Source organism: Bos indicus x Bos taurus, chromosome 5 (assembly GCF_003369695.1).
Source record: "Bos indicus x Bos taurus breed Angus x Brahman F1 hybrid chromosome 5, Bos_hybrid_MaternalHap_v2.0, whole genome shotgun sequence".
In the NCBI taxonomy this organism is placed as follows: domain Eukaryota; kingdom Metazoa; phylum Chordata; class Mammalia; order Artiodactyla; family Bovidae; genus Bos; species Bos indicus x Bos taurus.
This window is the reverse complement of record NC_040080.1, coordinates 3787810-3802198: the sequence shown is the minus strand read 5'-3', so window position 1 is coordinate 3802198 and position 14389 is coordinate 3787810. Positions and strand designations below refer to the sequence as shown.

At 65.4% G+C, this 14389-nt stretch overlaps 1 protein-coding gene across 2 annotated transcripts in view; it reads right to left on the bottom strand.

Moving 5' to 3' along the window:
• The window catches only part of WNT7B (Wnt family member 7B), a 54026-nt gene extending 40806 nt beyond the window's left edge, over positions 1–13220 (bottom strand). The window contains exon 1 of one of the 2 annotated variants that reach the window (XM_027540513.1): positions 12999–13220. In XM_027540513.1, the coding sequence (XP_027396314.1) occupies positions 12999–13069 (71 nt within the window). In that variant the 5' untranslated portion in view covers positions 13070–13220. Of the gene's footprint in view, positions 1–8646; positions 9208–12998 lie in introns of those variants that run through there. The other variant, XM_027540512.1, reaches the window with a different exon arrangement.
• Between the last annotated feature and the right edge of the window lie 1169 nt (positions 13221–14389).

Sequence of the window (14389 nt, the reverse complement as noted above, 5' to 3'; positions counted from 1 at the left end):
CTGGGGCAGAAGCTAGACGTCCAGGGGGACCCCCCCAGCCACTGGGGTCATCAGCCCTCAGCCCCTGCCTGCTCTTGGAGCCACATGGAAGGAAATGGCTTCCTTTTCCCACAGGGGTTGGGGAGGGGGAGGGGGCAGGGAGGGCACGGTCCCTTACACAGCCCCTCCAGGAGCTGCGGCCAGGAATGAAGCCCTGCCTGACCACACAGCCCTGGGCCAGCATCTCCAGGCCGCTGTCCCCGGGGTCCCCTGGGCCCTGGGAGATGAACCCAGAGTCCCTGTGTGCTCTGAACCCCTGGGAACAGAGGGAGTGGCCGAGCCCAAGGCAGCTGACACCAGCTTCACCGCCAGCCCTGGGCTCCTGGCCCGGCCAACCCCTGGGCACACGACCTGGGCACCCCCAGGCCACCGCCATCCCAGCCCAGTCCGTGGACCCGAGGCTCAGGAGGGTCACCATGGGAACCTGGGCAGGCAGGACCCCAAGCTCCACTCCCCGGGGGCGGCGGTACCATGAGAGGAGAGGACCCTGCCAGGGCGGGGCATGGTTCGTGGGGCCGCCAAGCCAGCACTTTGCCTGCCGCAGAGCTGAGCCGGGGCAGCCGGGGACAGGGGACGCAGGACAGGCCCGGGAGGATGGGCGCAGCGAGGGGCGGATCTGGCTGCTTCTGCAGGGGGGTGTCAGCAGCCCCCGGAAACTCCCGGGTCTCCTGCCAGTCACCCTGGGAAGATGGGAGTCTGGGGAGCCTGGCTGTCATCCAGCCCCCGGCGACCCCCTGGGCCACCTGTGCCAACACACCTGGGGCCGGGAGGCCTCTGCCCTGCTGGGCAGGGGGCCTTGACCAGGTCCGTGGGCTTTGCTGGGCCCCAGACACGCAAGCCGCCATTGGGCCATCCGACCTGTGTGTACTGGGAACCAGCTGAGAGCCGAGTGCTGCGCTAGGCGCTGGGGGACCAGCGGTCAATCCCACAACCACAGGCCTGGCCTCTCGGAGGCTGGGTGCTGACAGGGCTCCCCTCCCACACTTGGCCTCCCAGCAGCCCTGCCGATCCGCCTCCCCCGGGCACCCCTCCCTCTGAGGCTGGCCGGACCAGCCTCCTCCCCTCCCCGACCGGTCACTCTGCACCCAGGGTCTTCCCTTAGCTCAGAAGGAAGCAGTTCACGCCTGCCCTGCAGCTCCCCGGGCCTGGGGCCCCCTGCCCTGCCTCCACGCAGCCCTCGCCCCCCACTGCCCCACCCCACTCTAATCAGGGCCACCTCCTCGCCATCCATGCCCCCCAGGCCCTCACCCCCCTCTCCCAGCCATCTTGCTGCCACAGACACCATTCTCCTCTCTGGCACATTCTCTAGGACCCAGGTCAGAGGTCACCTTCTGGTCTACCATCACTGTTGATGGATTAGGGCTCCTGCTGTGGGTGCCACAGGGCTTGGCTCAGTGATGGAGAAGGAAGTGAGCTTCCCAATTACAGCCGTGCATGTGACCAGTATAGTCAAAGCTATGGTTTTTCCAGTAGTCATGTATGGATGTGAGAGTTGGACCATAAAGAAGGCGGGGCGCTGAAGAATTCATCCTTTCGAACTGTGGTGAAGACTCTTGAGACTCCCTTGGACTGCAAGGAGATCCAACCAGTCCATCCTAAAGGAAATCAACCCTGAATATTCATTGGAAGGACTGATGCTGAAGCTGAAGCTCCAATACTTTGGCCACCTGATGCGAAGAGCTGACTCATTGGAAAAGACCCTGATGCTGGGAAATACTTCGGGCAGGAGGAGAAGGGGACAACAGAGGATGAGATGTTTGAATGGCATCATTGACTCAACAGACATGAGTTTGAGCAAGCTCCAGGCGATAGCGAAGGACAGGGAAACCCAGTGTGCTGCAGTCCATGGGGTCGCAAAGCGTCGGACAGGACTGAGTGACTGAACAACAGCAACGCGGCCAGTCTTGTTCTCCTGGCACAGGGGCTGAATGGGCGATATTGGTGTGCAGAGTGAGCTAGCAATGCTGGAAGTCCGCCAGCTGATGGCGGGAGGGCTGGAGGGGGCGGGGTGGTCCCTGAGCATCTAGCCCCATCACCTGGAGGGAGAAACTGAAGTCCAGAAGGAGGCAGGGTTGCCCACAAGGCTGCCTCAAGTCCATAGCACAGGGCACCGTACACGTGCTGACCCAACAGAGGTCACAAGCTGGCAAGCTAGGGCCACCTCCTCTCTGCTCAAGCTGGTCTCAGAGGAGAAAGGTTGGGGCCCCAAGGCAGGGAGAGACCCAGGGCAGGAAACAGGCCTTCTTGGTTCCCCGCACCCACTGGGAAAGCGTCCCCGCTGGCCCCAAATCTAAGGCAGCCCTCACTCGGACTCTCAGGACTCCTGGTCAGCGGACAGTGCTAGCCAGCTGGGTTAGCTGGTTTCTCCACTCATGTGAGGTTACAGGCAGGGAATTGGTGGGTAGGGGAGTTTGTGGCAGGCAGGAAGCCTACATGAGCAGGACGCCTTGAGAGGCAGCACAGAACCTAAGAGTCAGGCAAGGTGTGTGTGTATGCTCAGTCGTGTCTGGCTCTTTGTAATCCCATGGGCTGTAGCCCCCCAGGCTCCTTTGTTCATGGGGATTTTCCAGGCAAGAGTCCTGGAGTGGGTTGCCATTTCCTTCTCCAAGGAGTCTTCCCAACCCAGGGCTTGAACCGGGGTCTCTTGCATCCCCTGCACTGGCAGGCAGGTTCTGTACCAGCTGAGCCACCGGGGAAGCCCAAGAGTCAAGCAGATTCAGCTTCAGTCTGGGCTCAGCCCCACTGAGCATGACCTAGAGAGTTACTCTGAGCTCTAACCTTCAGGTTTCTCCAAGTGGGGGGCCTTTCCTAGCTCCCCTTTCTGGCAGGCCAGGAGGAAACAGATTCAGAGCAGACCCCAGATGTGAGAGTAAGCCTTTCCGAGGAGCCCTGGTCCCGCAGAAGCGGAATGCGAAGCCCTGGTCCCCAGTCAGGGGCCCACGGAGCAGGTGATGAAGGAATTCCCATTCAAAAGCATTTTTCATCTGTTTTGCAGCTTGGTTCACTGAGGGCCTACGTCCCGGCTCTGGACCCCTCAGCAGCCTTGGCAACACTGCCAGGTGCCATGGGAGGGCGAACCCAGCCCCCACCCAGACTCCCACCAGGGTGTGGCCCCTTCATGGCTCCAGTGGGCGTGGCACTGGGGCTTTCCAGCACAAGGAATACCTCTGGCCCAGGAGGCACGTGGGGAAGGGTCGGGAGCAGGGGTGGCCTTGGTAAGTGGCTCCAGAAAGGGATGAAAGCCCACAGGTGTCACTGGGCTGGGACCACCAGGACTGCTGACTTGGGCTTTTTCTGTTGATGCGGGGGAGCTGTTTGCTTGGCAGGGCCAAGTCCCCCGGGGCCTGCTCTGGGCAGCTGTCAGGCTTTAGGGTCTGCGGCTGCAGTGGCTACTGCAGAATTGCAGTGTCTTCCACTCACAGCCTCAGGCCGAGCTCTTCTGGGGTCCCAGGCGCCTCAGAGGCCACCTGCTCCAGCCCAAGGCTGGGCGAGGCTTCGGTGGGCAGGGTGCCAAGCCTGGTCGGTGCTCTGCTGCTGAGGCTGCGAGATGACCTGCCGGGGGCCTCAGCAGCCCATCCACAGAGCAGGTCGGCCATGCCACGTGGCTGCCTTGCACGGAGGACCAGGAGTGCTGGCTTCCTTCCGGGCGAGGCCTCTCCCCGTCATCCCTGAGCCTCCCTCCCGCATCTGCTTGGCCTCTCCCCGTCATCCCTGAGCCTCCCTCCCGCATCTGCTTGTATGCCTCCAGGGCCAGAGAGCTCACTGCCTCCCTGCCAACCGCGGGGCTGGCCCAGAAGCCGTAGATGCTCTGGGTGGGAGGCCAGACTGGGAGGGGGTGCCTGGGCGACTGCAGCGGCTCCTCCGTGAGGGAGATGGGGAAGATGGGGAGAGGGAAGAGCGCGCACCTGTGCCCACCCCCCTCTCCCGCCGGTCAGCCTGGGGGGAGGCCCCCACCCCGAGCCAGGGAAGGAGGACAAATGCTGGTTTTGTCCTTGGCCAGCGGGCGGCCCGCGCCACACAATGACCCTTTCATCAGGCTGAGGGAGCCCTGGGCCCGGGTTTCATCTGACAAGGGAGGGCGCCGGGCTCCCGTCCCCTTGCTGGGGGGGGGGGGGTGTGGGGGGGAGCGGAGCCCTATCTGAGCCGGACCCAGGGCCTTGCAACTTGGAGGCCTCAAGAGTCAGCTGAAGCCCCACTATCAGCCCCGGGGAGGGGCGGGGGCCCACGAGGTGAGGGGCTGCCCTCAGGCTGCACAGAATAGCCTGTTCTGGGGACCCCGATCCTGAGCTGACAGGGTGTCCACCTCTCCGCAGTCAAGACCCTCATTCCCCATCCCCACCCCTGCTCCAGAGCACCCCAGCAGCGGCTCAGCCTGGGCCCAGAGCTGCCGGGCTCCTCTCCCTATTGGACCAGAGCTGACAGGGCTGCCATCCTGGGGCATGGGTGGCCTCAGCAAAGGGTCTCTCTACTGGACCCTGGCATTTGTGTCTTCCCACCTCAGGAGGTCGCCGTGAGGCTCCCTGGAGAGAAACCCGGGGTGAATGTGTTTGACAGTGAGTATTGTTCCTTCTGGGAGTCTCTCTCATGCTCCTGTTTAGTCCGGACAACTCCTATCCATCCGTCAAAACTCTGTCTACATGTCACCTGCTCCGGGAAGCCCTCAGAGATACCCTAAAGAGTTCATTACTCTCTCCTGAACAATTACAGCCACAGGGCTCCCCTCTGTCACGGGTGGCCAGCCTCTCTGCTCCTAATAACTGCAAATGGCCCCATCTTCTGAGCACTAACTATATACCAGATACCCAGCTGAGCACATCCCTGCATTTGCTTGTTGAATTCTTACACTCCTCTGAGTTAATGTTCCCCTGCCCCTCACTGTACAGAGGACATAGCTGAGGTTACGGGATGCACCCAGGCAATGATAGAGCTGTGAGCCTGGTATCTGGGTCACCATCAGGCCCCTTGGTCTCATAAGGATCAACAGGGACAGCTAGTCAGAAAATGGGCCCTTCTCCTGCGGGCCTCAGTACACCGCTGAAGGGCCTAATGCGGCCATAGGAGGAAGCACGTGGGAGACCCACCTTCCCCTGCCGACCCTCCACCCCACACACAGGGGGTCAAAGGAGCCATGTCGAAATGCATGCTCCCCCTGTCGTGGCTGCAGAGCCTCACGCACACGTCATCAGTGTCTTGAAGTTCTCTGCGATCAAAGCGCCTCTATCTGTGTATCTTGAGCTGGGGTCCCTTGGGGGCTGAGATTTCATCGGGACCCCCGGCTCCCACTGCTTGTGTGCACATCCTTCTCCAGAGTCACAGGTACTTTTGAATTCCAGTGGCGTTTGGGCCTGACCTGAGCCTGAGAAGCGACCGACGACAACAAGCAGACTGAGGCCCAGAGGCCACCCAGCGGCGTTCCTCCTGCACCTGGACAGACACGGTCTCCCTGGCTGAGAGCTGCTCCTCCTGAACCCGTGGCCCCCTTCTGCCCCTGCCTGGGCTGGTGATGCCCCGGGAGTGGGCCTGATTCAGCAACCCCCACCCCCCAGGGTCATGCCCACAGGGCCTCTGGGCCTGCGGTTGGCACCACCAGTAAAGCCACAGCGGCAGAGCCGGGAAGAGGCCAGTTTGGCAAGGCAGCGGTGAGCGCCCCTCACCCCCCGCAGCCAGGTGGTCGGTGAGTAATTGCCCCGTCACCATGACTCACCCGGCTCCCCAGAGCGGGCGGTCATCATGAGAAACTCCTACCGGAAGGTCTGGGGGGATCGCTGCAGCCAACCCCCGCATCTGGGAGCAGGAGGCCGAGGCCGCAGGGACCTGCCTGGGATGGAGGGCCAGCCTCGTCCTGGCATGAGGCCTCGGCCGGGCCCCACTACCAGCCAGCCGGGCGCTGTGGGCCCTCCCCTCGGCCTGGGGTCTCCCACCTGCCCTCCCAGAGGCCCTGGGGACCCCCGTGGGCCCCGAGAGTGCCTGTCCTGATGACACGGGAGAGAGGCAGCTGCCTGGTTGGCCAGCCGGGCCGAGCTCAGAGTCCGGCAGGGGCTCAGGGCTCTTCCAGGCCAGCACACCCGTCCGACCAGATCAGTGGCAGCGGCCCAGGCATGCATCTGGGATTCGCTGTGCGCGGACCACAGCCCGGGACGGGGAGCTGGGAGAGCAGCCCAGATGAAAGGGGCAGGATCAATTGTCCGCCAGTGCTTGTGATCCCAGCCATGGATGCCTTCTGGAAAGTTCTCTGGAGCAGAAAGACGCCTCCGCCCAGGGCCCCTCCTGCCCCTGGCATCCGCAGATCCCGCAGAGCTAACCTTACAGCTGACCCTCAACACTGATGGAAGCACTTTGCACCGGGGCGCCTCACCTGCAGCCTCACCTGCATTCAGGCCAGGGCTCGTAGACACCTTGCAGCGGCTTCTCACATACTCATCTTCGTTTGCATTACTGAGGCCCTGCTCCCACCCCGTGGAGCCTCACACTCCTAACCCTAATCCAAGTCAGCCCAGTGCCCACCAGCAGGTGGGGAAACCCCAGGGATGCAGGAGCCTCCCTGGCTCACTCTTGGGAACCCTGGAGTTAGTTTCTGCTTCAGCAACCCCCCCGCCCCCCCACCCCCGTGCTGAAGACCAGCACGCCACTGGGGCGGGGGTGCTGAAGGCAGGGTAGGGGGCAGAGTCTGTCTGACTGCCCTCCCCACCACCACCTACCCCAGACCCCAGCACTAGCCCAGGAACGTTCCGGAAAGCTGTCAACGGAGGAGAATTTCCGCCAACAAAGCTGGCAGCGCACACTCTGAAGTGTGTGGACCGAGCCTCTGTGGGCACAGATGGTCGTCACTGCAGGCCTGGATCTGGGGTGCCAGAGTGGAAAACTCTGGGTCCGTGGAGGTACACTGGCCACCACCTGCCCCTGAGCCCCTCAGCTGCGGCCTGGGCACCCCACTCTCATCAGCTCCTGAGACCGAAGATCAACCCCCCCTCCTCCCGGCTTCTTGCTCCAAACCACCCTGGGAGGACTCCTGGTTTCCCATCCCTGGACACCACCGCCCCATCAATGCCAGACCTCAGCCAGCTGGCCCCGAAAGTGATCTGTTAAGCAGAGTAGCTGCTGATTCTCCAGCAAGGCTTAAGACAGACTTGCCGGGGGTTCTGGGGAGCAGGAGCCGTCTCCACCTCCCACCTCTAAGAACCAGGGCCTGAGATTTCAAGACCTCCCCGAGTTCACCCCTAACCCCGGAGGGACGCCAAAAGCAGGACTCTCTAGACTGGCACTTTGCTAGCCTGAGCCCCCGACGATCAGGAGGTCCCCACCCGGCTCTGCGCCCTGCCCAGGGCGGCCTGCCCCCCTCCCTGCTCCAGGCGATGCCTCCGCAGCCAGCCGGGGCTGCCCGCCGGGCCTGGAGCTCTCTCTGCGCCGGGACCTTGTAATTATGTCCCACAGCCCGGGAAACCGCGGGCCTCGCAGCATCTGGCTGCGGTTGCGAACTTTTGTTTCAAGATGCGCGACTATTTATAGAAGGAAAACTGGTAGGATAGTAATTTCCTAGGAGCTGGAGGAGAAATTGGCTGCGTCTCTATTAAAAGGGGGTGGGGGAGCGGCGATTTATTAGGACTGCGGCCGCGCGGGGGGCGGGGGTGGCACACAGAGCGGGAAGGCAGCGGCTGCCCCCTCCGGCCGCGTTAGGCGACCCCGGACGTGGCCCGCGTGTAAAGGAGAGGGAGGGGGAGGGGAGGCAGCACTGGCCCTGAGGTTTAATCAGTAGCATCCAGCTTCAGTTCCCCCAAACGGCGGTTCCATAAATCAAACGTCTTTTTAAAATCGGAGGCCAGGGCATATGCGTCCCATTAGAGAATCCGGCGAAGCCACCGCTGCGCCGACGCGCCCCTCCGCTCCCTGGGCCCGGTCGGGCCCTGCCCGGAGCTTCCCCGAGCTCGGCGGGCGCTGCCCGGCCCGACGCGCACGCGGGCCCACGCGCCTCTCGCTGCCTTGCCCGGGACAGCCGGGCGCACCTCGGCCGGCCGCGCGCGGGTACTGCGCGCCCCGCCTCGCCCCTGGTGAAGTTCCGGCCGCTCGGCGCGGCAGGAAGCCGCGTGAAACCTCGGCAAACTCGGGGGACAGCTTGGGTGCTGTCTGATGGGACGCGCTGTGCACGTGTGCGCCAGTGTGCACGCGGTGCAGCGGGCGTGTGCGTTCGGCTCTCCCGAGGGTGGCACGGCCGTGTGGGCCGCGTGGGTTTATCTAGGAGGGGGACCTTGCTGGTCCAGGACTTTGGCTGGGACGCGCCGGGCATCTTCACGCTGCCCGCGCGCCCTCCGGACCTCGCGCTCGGTGCGCGCAGTCGGTCTACCGGCGCCGTCAGGCCTCCAGCGGGCAGCCCTTTCTCTGACCTCAAAGCCAGAACCTCTCACTGCCTCAGCCGCCCCCCGCCCCAGTTCCTAAACCTTGGCGGCTGAGCCCGGCGAGGAGACCCAAAGTATCTCGGCTCCCGCGCGTGCCGGGAACCCGGCGCCCCGCCCCGGGACCTCACCGCGGCGTTCCCCGCGAGCCCAGCTCCGCCGCCGGAAGCCCAGGACGGGGGCCCGCCCGCCCGCCCCGCGTGCGGCCCGCGGCACTCACAGGTAGCTGCCGCTGGACAGGATGAGAAAGAGCTGCGGGCAGTACACGGAGAGCAGCGCGCTGCGCGGCGACAGCAGGAGCATGGTGGGCCGGCGCTCCCGGGGGGGCCGCGCAGGCCCCGCGGGCAGAGCGCGGGGGCCGGCTGGGGCCGGGGTCTCCGCGACCCTCCCCAAGGCAGGGCGGCGGAACGGGGCGCTAGGGATCCGAGCGCGCGGGCCCCGGCGCAGCGGTCGCCCGTGCCCCGCCTCCAGGGCCTCGCATCTCGCCGGGGCTGGGGCTGCCGCGCGCGCTGAGGCTGGAGGGCCCGGTGGGGGCGCGGGCCGTGGGCGCTGGGTGCGCCTCGCCCGCCGTCCGGCCCTCCGTCCGTCGATCGGTCGGAACCAGCTCTGTCGCTCGCTCAGCCTCACGTCTTCAAGTCTCCTGAGGCGCCCAGCTGCCATTGGACGGGCCACCCCTACATCCGCCTCCTCCGCGGGCGGGTTTTTTTAAAGGGGAGGCTGACCGAAGCGTGCGGCGGGAGCCGCCTCCAGGGCTTGCCCAAACCACCCTGGCTCGGACAGCTTCCCCACCGACTTCGGCGAGCCCCACCGCTCTGGTCCGCGCTGGAGGGTGCAGCTGGGGGGCAGGCACGGCGGGCTAACCGCGCGGGGGCGTGCGCTCCTCTGGGGTGTTGTGCGAGGCTCTGTGCTCCTGTGTGCATGCACGTGCCTGCATATGCCTGTGCGTGCCTGCGGCGGCGTGGGCGCGTCTGTGAGGGTGCAGGTGTGTGCGCCCAAATGCACTGTGTTCGCTGCGCCTCTGCCTGCGTGCGCCCCTGGGTCTGGGGAGACGGGCTGTGGGTCGCAGACGCTCACTGCCATGGCCAACCGGGCCCAGCGTGGTAGGGCTCACCTATGCACCAGCGCACCGGTATCTCTGCAGGCTCCGGCCTCCGAGCCTCTTTGGAAAGCCTGACAATGGAAACACACCGCCAAACAAGTGCACAGAAGCCCCCAACCCTGGCTTCCTCTACCTCACTCTTTTACCCTCCTCTTAGGGGTTGGTTGGGACAGGTGTGGGGTGGAGCCAACCCAGGAGAACACCCTTTTCTGAACTTCCAGTGTTTTGTTTTGTTTTTTTTTTTAAGCCCCAAACAAAAAGCTGGTTTTGAGTCCCATCTCCTTTCGTCTGCCCACCCGGAGCTGCATACGAATGTCTCTCTATACGGTGTAGATCCTTTAAGCAGGAGTTAAGGCACAAAGAGGGACAAGGACAAGAAAAGAGGGGCCTGTGCGTGGGGCCGGTGGTCCCAGAGGGAATAGGTTTCCTGGCTTCTAGAGCTGGCATGGAGACTTGTCCCTAACACCCAGGAGGAGGGGCCGCCGCCTCGACCTTCATCCCTCTGGGCCTTTCTGCCTCTCATGAACCCCCTGAACCCCAAGAGCATGGGGAGGGCAGGAAGCAAGGTTGCTCCTGGGACTTCATGACCCCAGTTCCAGGGGCAGAGGGTGCCTGGACCCCAGGTGGCTCGGTCCAGCCCCGGCTTGGCTTCCTCCAGGGCAGCATCCTACAGGTTGCTCAGAGCCATTTGTTTTGAAATTGCCCGAAATCCAAGGCACGTCTACTCGTGGGGCCGCAATCAGCAAAAGGATTCCAGGGGCTGAGCTCTCCCCTCTTGCCAGCCCAGAGGCTCCCCAGGGCTGCACATCTGCACTGGCATCGGGGCTGTGGGGCACGTGTGTGTGTGTGTGCACACACACACAACACACATGTCGAGGTGGGGGTGAGGGAAGCTTCCCTGAACATTGAAAAACATGGGGGTACAGGCTGGGGGAGGCGGCTGTGATCACGGAGTAGTCCCTCCAATATACACGATCTCAGATATTTACTTGGAACTCTAAAACCCACACTCCTGTGATTCGTGGTCCTGGAGGAGTCCCCGGGTGCCTGCGGTGGCTGTGATGTCATTAGCAACAAGAAAGGGTTGACTTGATTGGGACCTCCTTCACCGCCAGAGCGAAGGCCCCCACCCCGGCACTGACCTTCCCACCGCCCAGGGCAGGAGGTGTGAGTGTTACCCCAAGTTTCAGATGAGGGAAGGTGAGTTGGCAGGTGAAAGAGCTTGCCCAAAGCCACCCAGTGAGGTGTGACGGGGGTGGAGCCCCAGACCTTTCCTTGGGCACTAGGCTTCAGGTCCTCGAGCCCCTTAGACCACATCTGGCCCAGCTGCCCCACTCCCCATCTCGTGCATCCCCCTCCCTTCCTAACGCAGGCACCATCGATGCCATGGGGGCCAGGGCTGAGTCCCCTCCCCCTGGTAGACCACCCCAGGGTGACTCTCTGGCTTCCTGGATGTGCTTCCACAGGGGCGTTTGGGGACCGGTCTTCTTGCCCCTCCCAGGACTGGGCGAGCGTGTTTTAAGGGGCACGCCAAGGGGAGGAGTCCCCCCTCCAGGGCTCCTTGGTGCCCGCGGAGGATAGAGCTGGGGCCCCCGCCTGGCTGTCTCACGTACTCCCAGGGAGGTTGGCACAGGTGCCAGGGCGCACAGACTGGTCTCACTCCCTGGGTTCTCTGCACGGACACCAGCTGCCACCCTGTCCAGGGCAGCCAGAGCTTCAGTCCCATTGCCAGAGGGGAGAGGGGGGCTCAGGAAGAACTGGGGGTGAGGGGACCCTGGCCCCAGCTCTGGGAGCTCAGGCTGGGCACCCCCTTCAGCTCCTTCCACTGTCCAGGGCTGGGTAGGTGGCGGTGGGTTCACAGAGCCCTTCCCGCAGCTGGGGGAGGGGTGCTTTCAGATGGCCCCCTGCTGAGGAGTGGGTATTAGGGGCATGGTCAGGGTGCCTGTCCCGGCTGCCTCTCACCCTTGTGGACAGTGGCTTGGCCTCCCTTGCCCCATCGTTTCCCAGTCTTTACAACGAGAAGAGCGAAGGTACCCACCTGCAGGGCCGCCAGAAGGCCACAAGGCCTGGGTGCTGAGGACCAGGCAGCAGAAAGCAGGACCCGCAAGGGGGTTGCCTATTACTTTACAGGGCCCAGCAAGAGTAATCCCAGGGGCTGCCTACCCCGGGGTCGGGGAAACAGCGCCTCCTCCCCGCCCCCACCCGAGTACAGTCAGTGCCCTGCGCGCTCACCACCCATAAACAAACACCCAGGGACACAGCCGGCACACAGACCCACGATAAACAGAGCCACCAGCAGCCGCAGGCACGCCCGCCCAGGCCTGCAGACTGAGGCTAGGGCGGGAGCCTCCAGGCTGCCTCTGTGGCCACTGGCCTCGGTCCCTACCGGCCCCAGGGCCTCGGTTTCTCCATCTGTAAAATGGCAGAGGAGGCGACGGACCAGGGGCTATGGATGAAATGGCTCTCGGGCCTGCTTCTACCTCTCCGCCTGGGAGGCCGCGGCGCGGCCGGCCCTGCCTCGGGGCTGTTCACTGGCTTTGCCCGCCGCCGGACCGGCCTGCCTTCCCACCGTTGGCGGCGCACAGTAGGCTCGCAGCGCGCGTCCGGGCGATGGAGGTACACTGCGCCCCCGTCGCGGTCATCCTGCGCGCCCCCTACCCCGCCCCCGACTTCGAGCGAGGCCGAGACAGATTCCGTCTAAAGGAGATCGCAGCTCAACAGGTAAGGACTCGGCTGGCTTCAGGAATGTGGAAATACGACTCGGAGCAGCTACTGCAGCGAGCACGGCCCGCCGGGCGCCCGCCCGCCCGCCCGCCGGGCCGCGCGAGGGGGAGCGCGGCGAGAGGGGGCCCGGCCGAGGGTCCGGGGCGGGCGGGGCCCGGACGGAGCCCGAGGCGGCCCGGCCGCCCGCACGGCCCGTTCCGAGCCAGCCCGACGAGTTGTCAAGGTAATTTCAACACGTCCGGGTGATGGATAGAGACGAAGTGCCGTGGCGGGTGCCCAGGCCTGCGCGCTCGCTCCTAGGGGGTGCGCCCCCCTCCCGCCCGGGGCCCTCGGCAGCCCGAAGCCCCCCGCCCCCGCCCCGGCGCGCCCTCTGGGCGGCGAGCGCTCGGCCCGGGCTCCGCGCCCAGCGCAGCCCGGAGGAGGGAAGGCGCGTCCCACCCCCGGGGCCTGGAGCCCAAACAGGTGAAAGTACGCGCCGGGCACGCTCGCCGCTACCCGCGAGCCTGGCCGCCCGCGCGTCCTGCTCTCCCTGCCCCGGCCCTGGTCCGGGCGCCCCTCGCGAGTACCCGCCGCTCAAGGGGCTCAGCGGTGTCTCCGCCGGGCCGGGCCGCGGGTTCAACACACAGGCCAGCCCGGGATCCCCGAGAGCTGCCCGTGCCCCGCTCCGGTCCCCGCGGGGAGCCCCTGGAGGCGGCTCCTACCGGCTGCTCCCATCCTGGGCGCCCGCCCCTGCCCACAGGGCTACTCACCCAAGCTTCACGTAGAGAACGCCAAAGCAGAGAAACACGTAGAAAATCCACTTGCGAAAGTTTCTGTGCATGATCCAGGGAGGGGGGCTGCGCCATAGACCGCGGCGGCCGGAGGGGACGCGCGGGCCGGGCGAGGGACGGGCAGGAGCCGGGGGCTTCGGTGGACAGCGCTCAGCCGGCGCTGCGGCTCCGGCGGCCGGCGACGCGCGGGCACTGGGCGCGCGCTGCCACCATGGTGAGCCCGGGCCGCCGCCGCCGCCGCGTGCGCCTGTGGGAGTGACCTGGGACGGGGGCTGCAACCTCGGAGCGGGGCTGAGTGACCGCGGGGCCCCGGGAGCACCAGCGGGGGCCGGGGCCCGAGCGCGGCGGGCGGGCGAGCGGGCGGGCGCTGCCTCCGCTGGGCGCAGCCGCCTGGGGCCGTGCGCGCCTCGCCGAGCGCCGCGGCGGCCAATGTGTCCGCACTTGTCGGCCTCCCCAGGTGACTCGCGGCCCCGGCAAGCGAGCTGCGAGCGAGCGAGCGCGCCCCAGGTAGGAGGACCCGCCTCCCGCCCGCCCTCCTCGCTCGCCGCGCGCTCTCTCTCCCTCGCTCCCGGCCTCTCCCCTCCCTTTTCTCCTCCCTTCCCCGTGACACACGAACGCATCTCTCCCCCGGAACCCCCTCCCCAGGCCGGCTCCCTTCGGATCGCTGAGCCCAGACTAAGAGGGAAGAAGGGGGTTGGGTGCGCGGGGAGGGCGCTGCACCGAAGAGACACCTGGGGAGGGGCCCGCGAGGGTGGGAGTGGAGGCCCGGCAGGAGTGGCCCCATCGGGCGGTGTAGCCACTGGGCTTCCAGTTTCTAGGGAGGAAGGGAGAGACCACCCATACCCATCCCCGTTCTGGGCACGTTTCCCCTACGCCTCAGAAATTACCCCGTTTGGGGTCCACCCGTACCACGCCCTTCGCACAGGCATTTCTGCCAGCCCCCGAGGACCTCAATCAGAGCCCCTCTTCCAGCCCCCGGGTCCCCACACCTGTCAGGACCGCTGCCGGTGGCGCTTACTGAGAGCAGGGACAGGAAACGGACAGACAGACAGGCCTGGCCAGATGCAAGGCACTGGTTCCATGACCTCCCTGGGAAGCTGTTTGGCTGAGCACCGTGGTGGAGACAGATGGGAGGATGCTGAGGTGGGTTCCTTGGCTCTGTGGGAGGCTCCCACCCCAAGGATCCCCTGCTTGCTCTCCCCATCACCTCCGAACTCCTCGGTCTGCACCTTCTCCTCTGCAGTGCCCAGAGTGCAAGGTCAGAACCAGCGTGGTGCCTCGCGTACTGGAGCATCTGACTTGGCTCAGTGCCGGCCAGCGGGCACCCAGGTGGGCACACGGCCTGCCTTTGGCTGAAGCTCTGTTTGGAG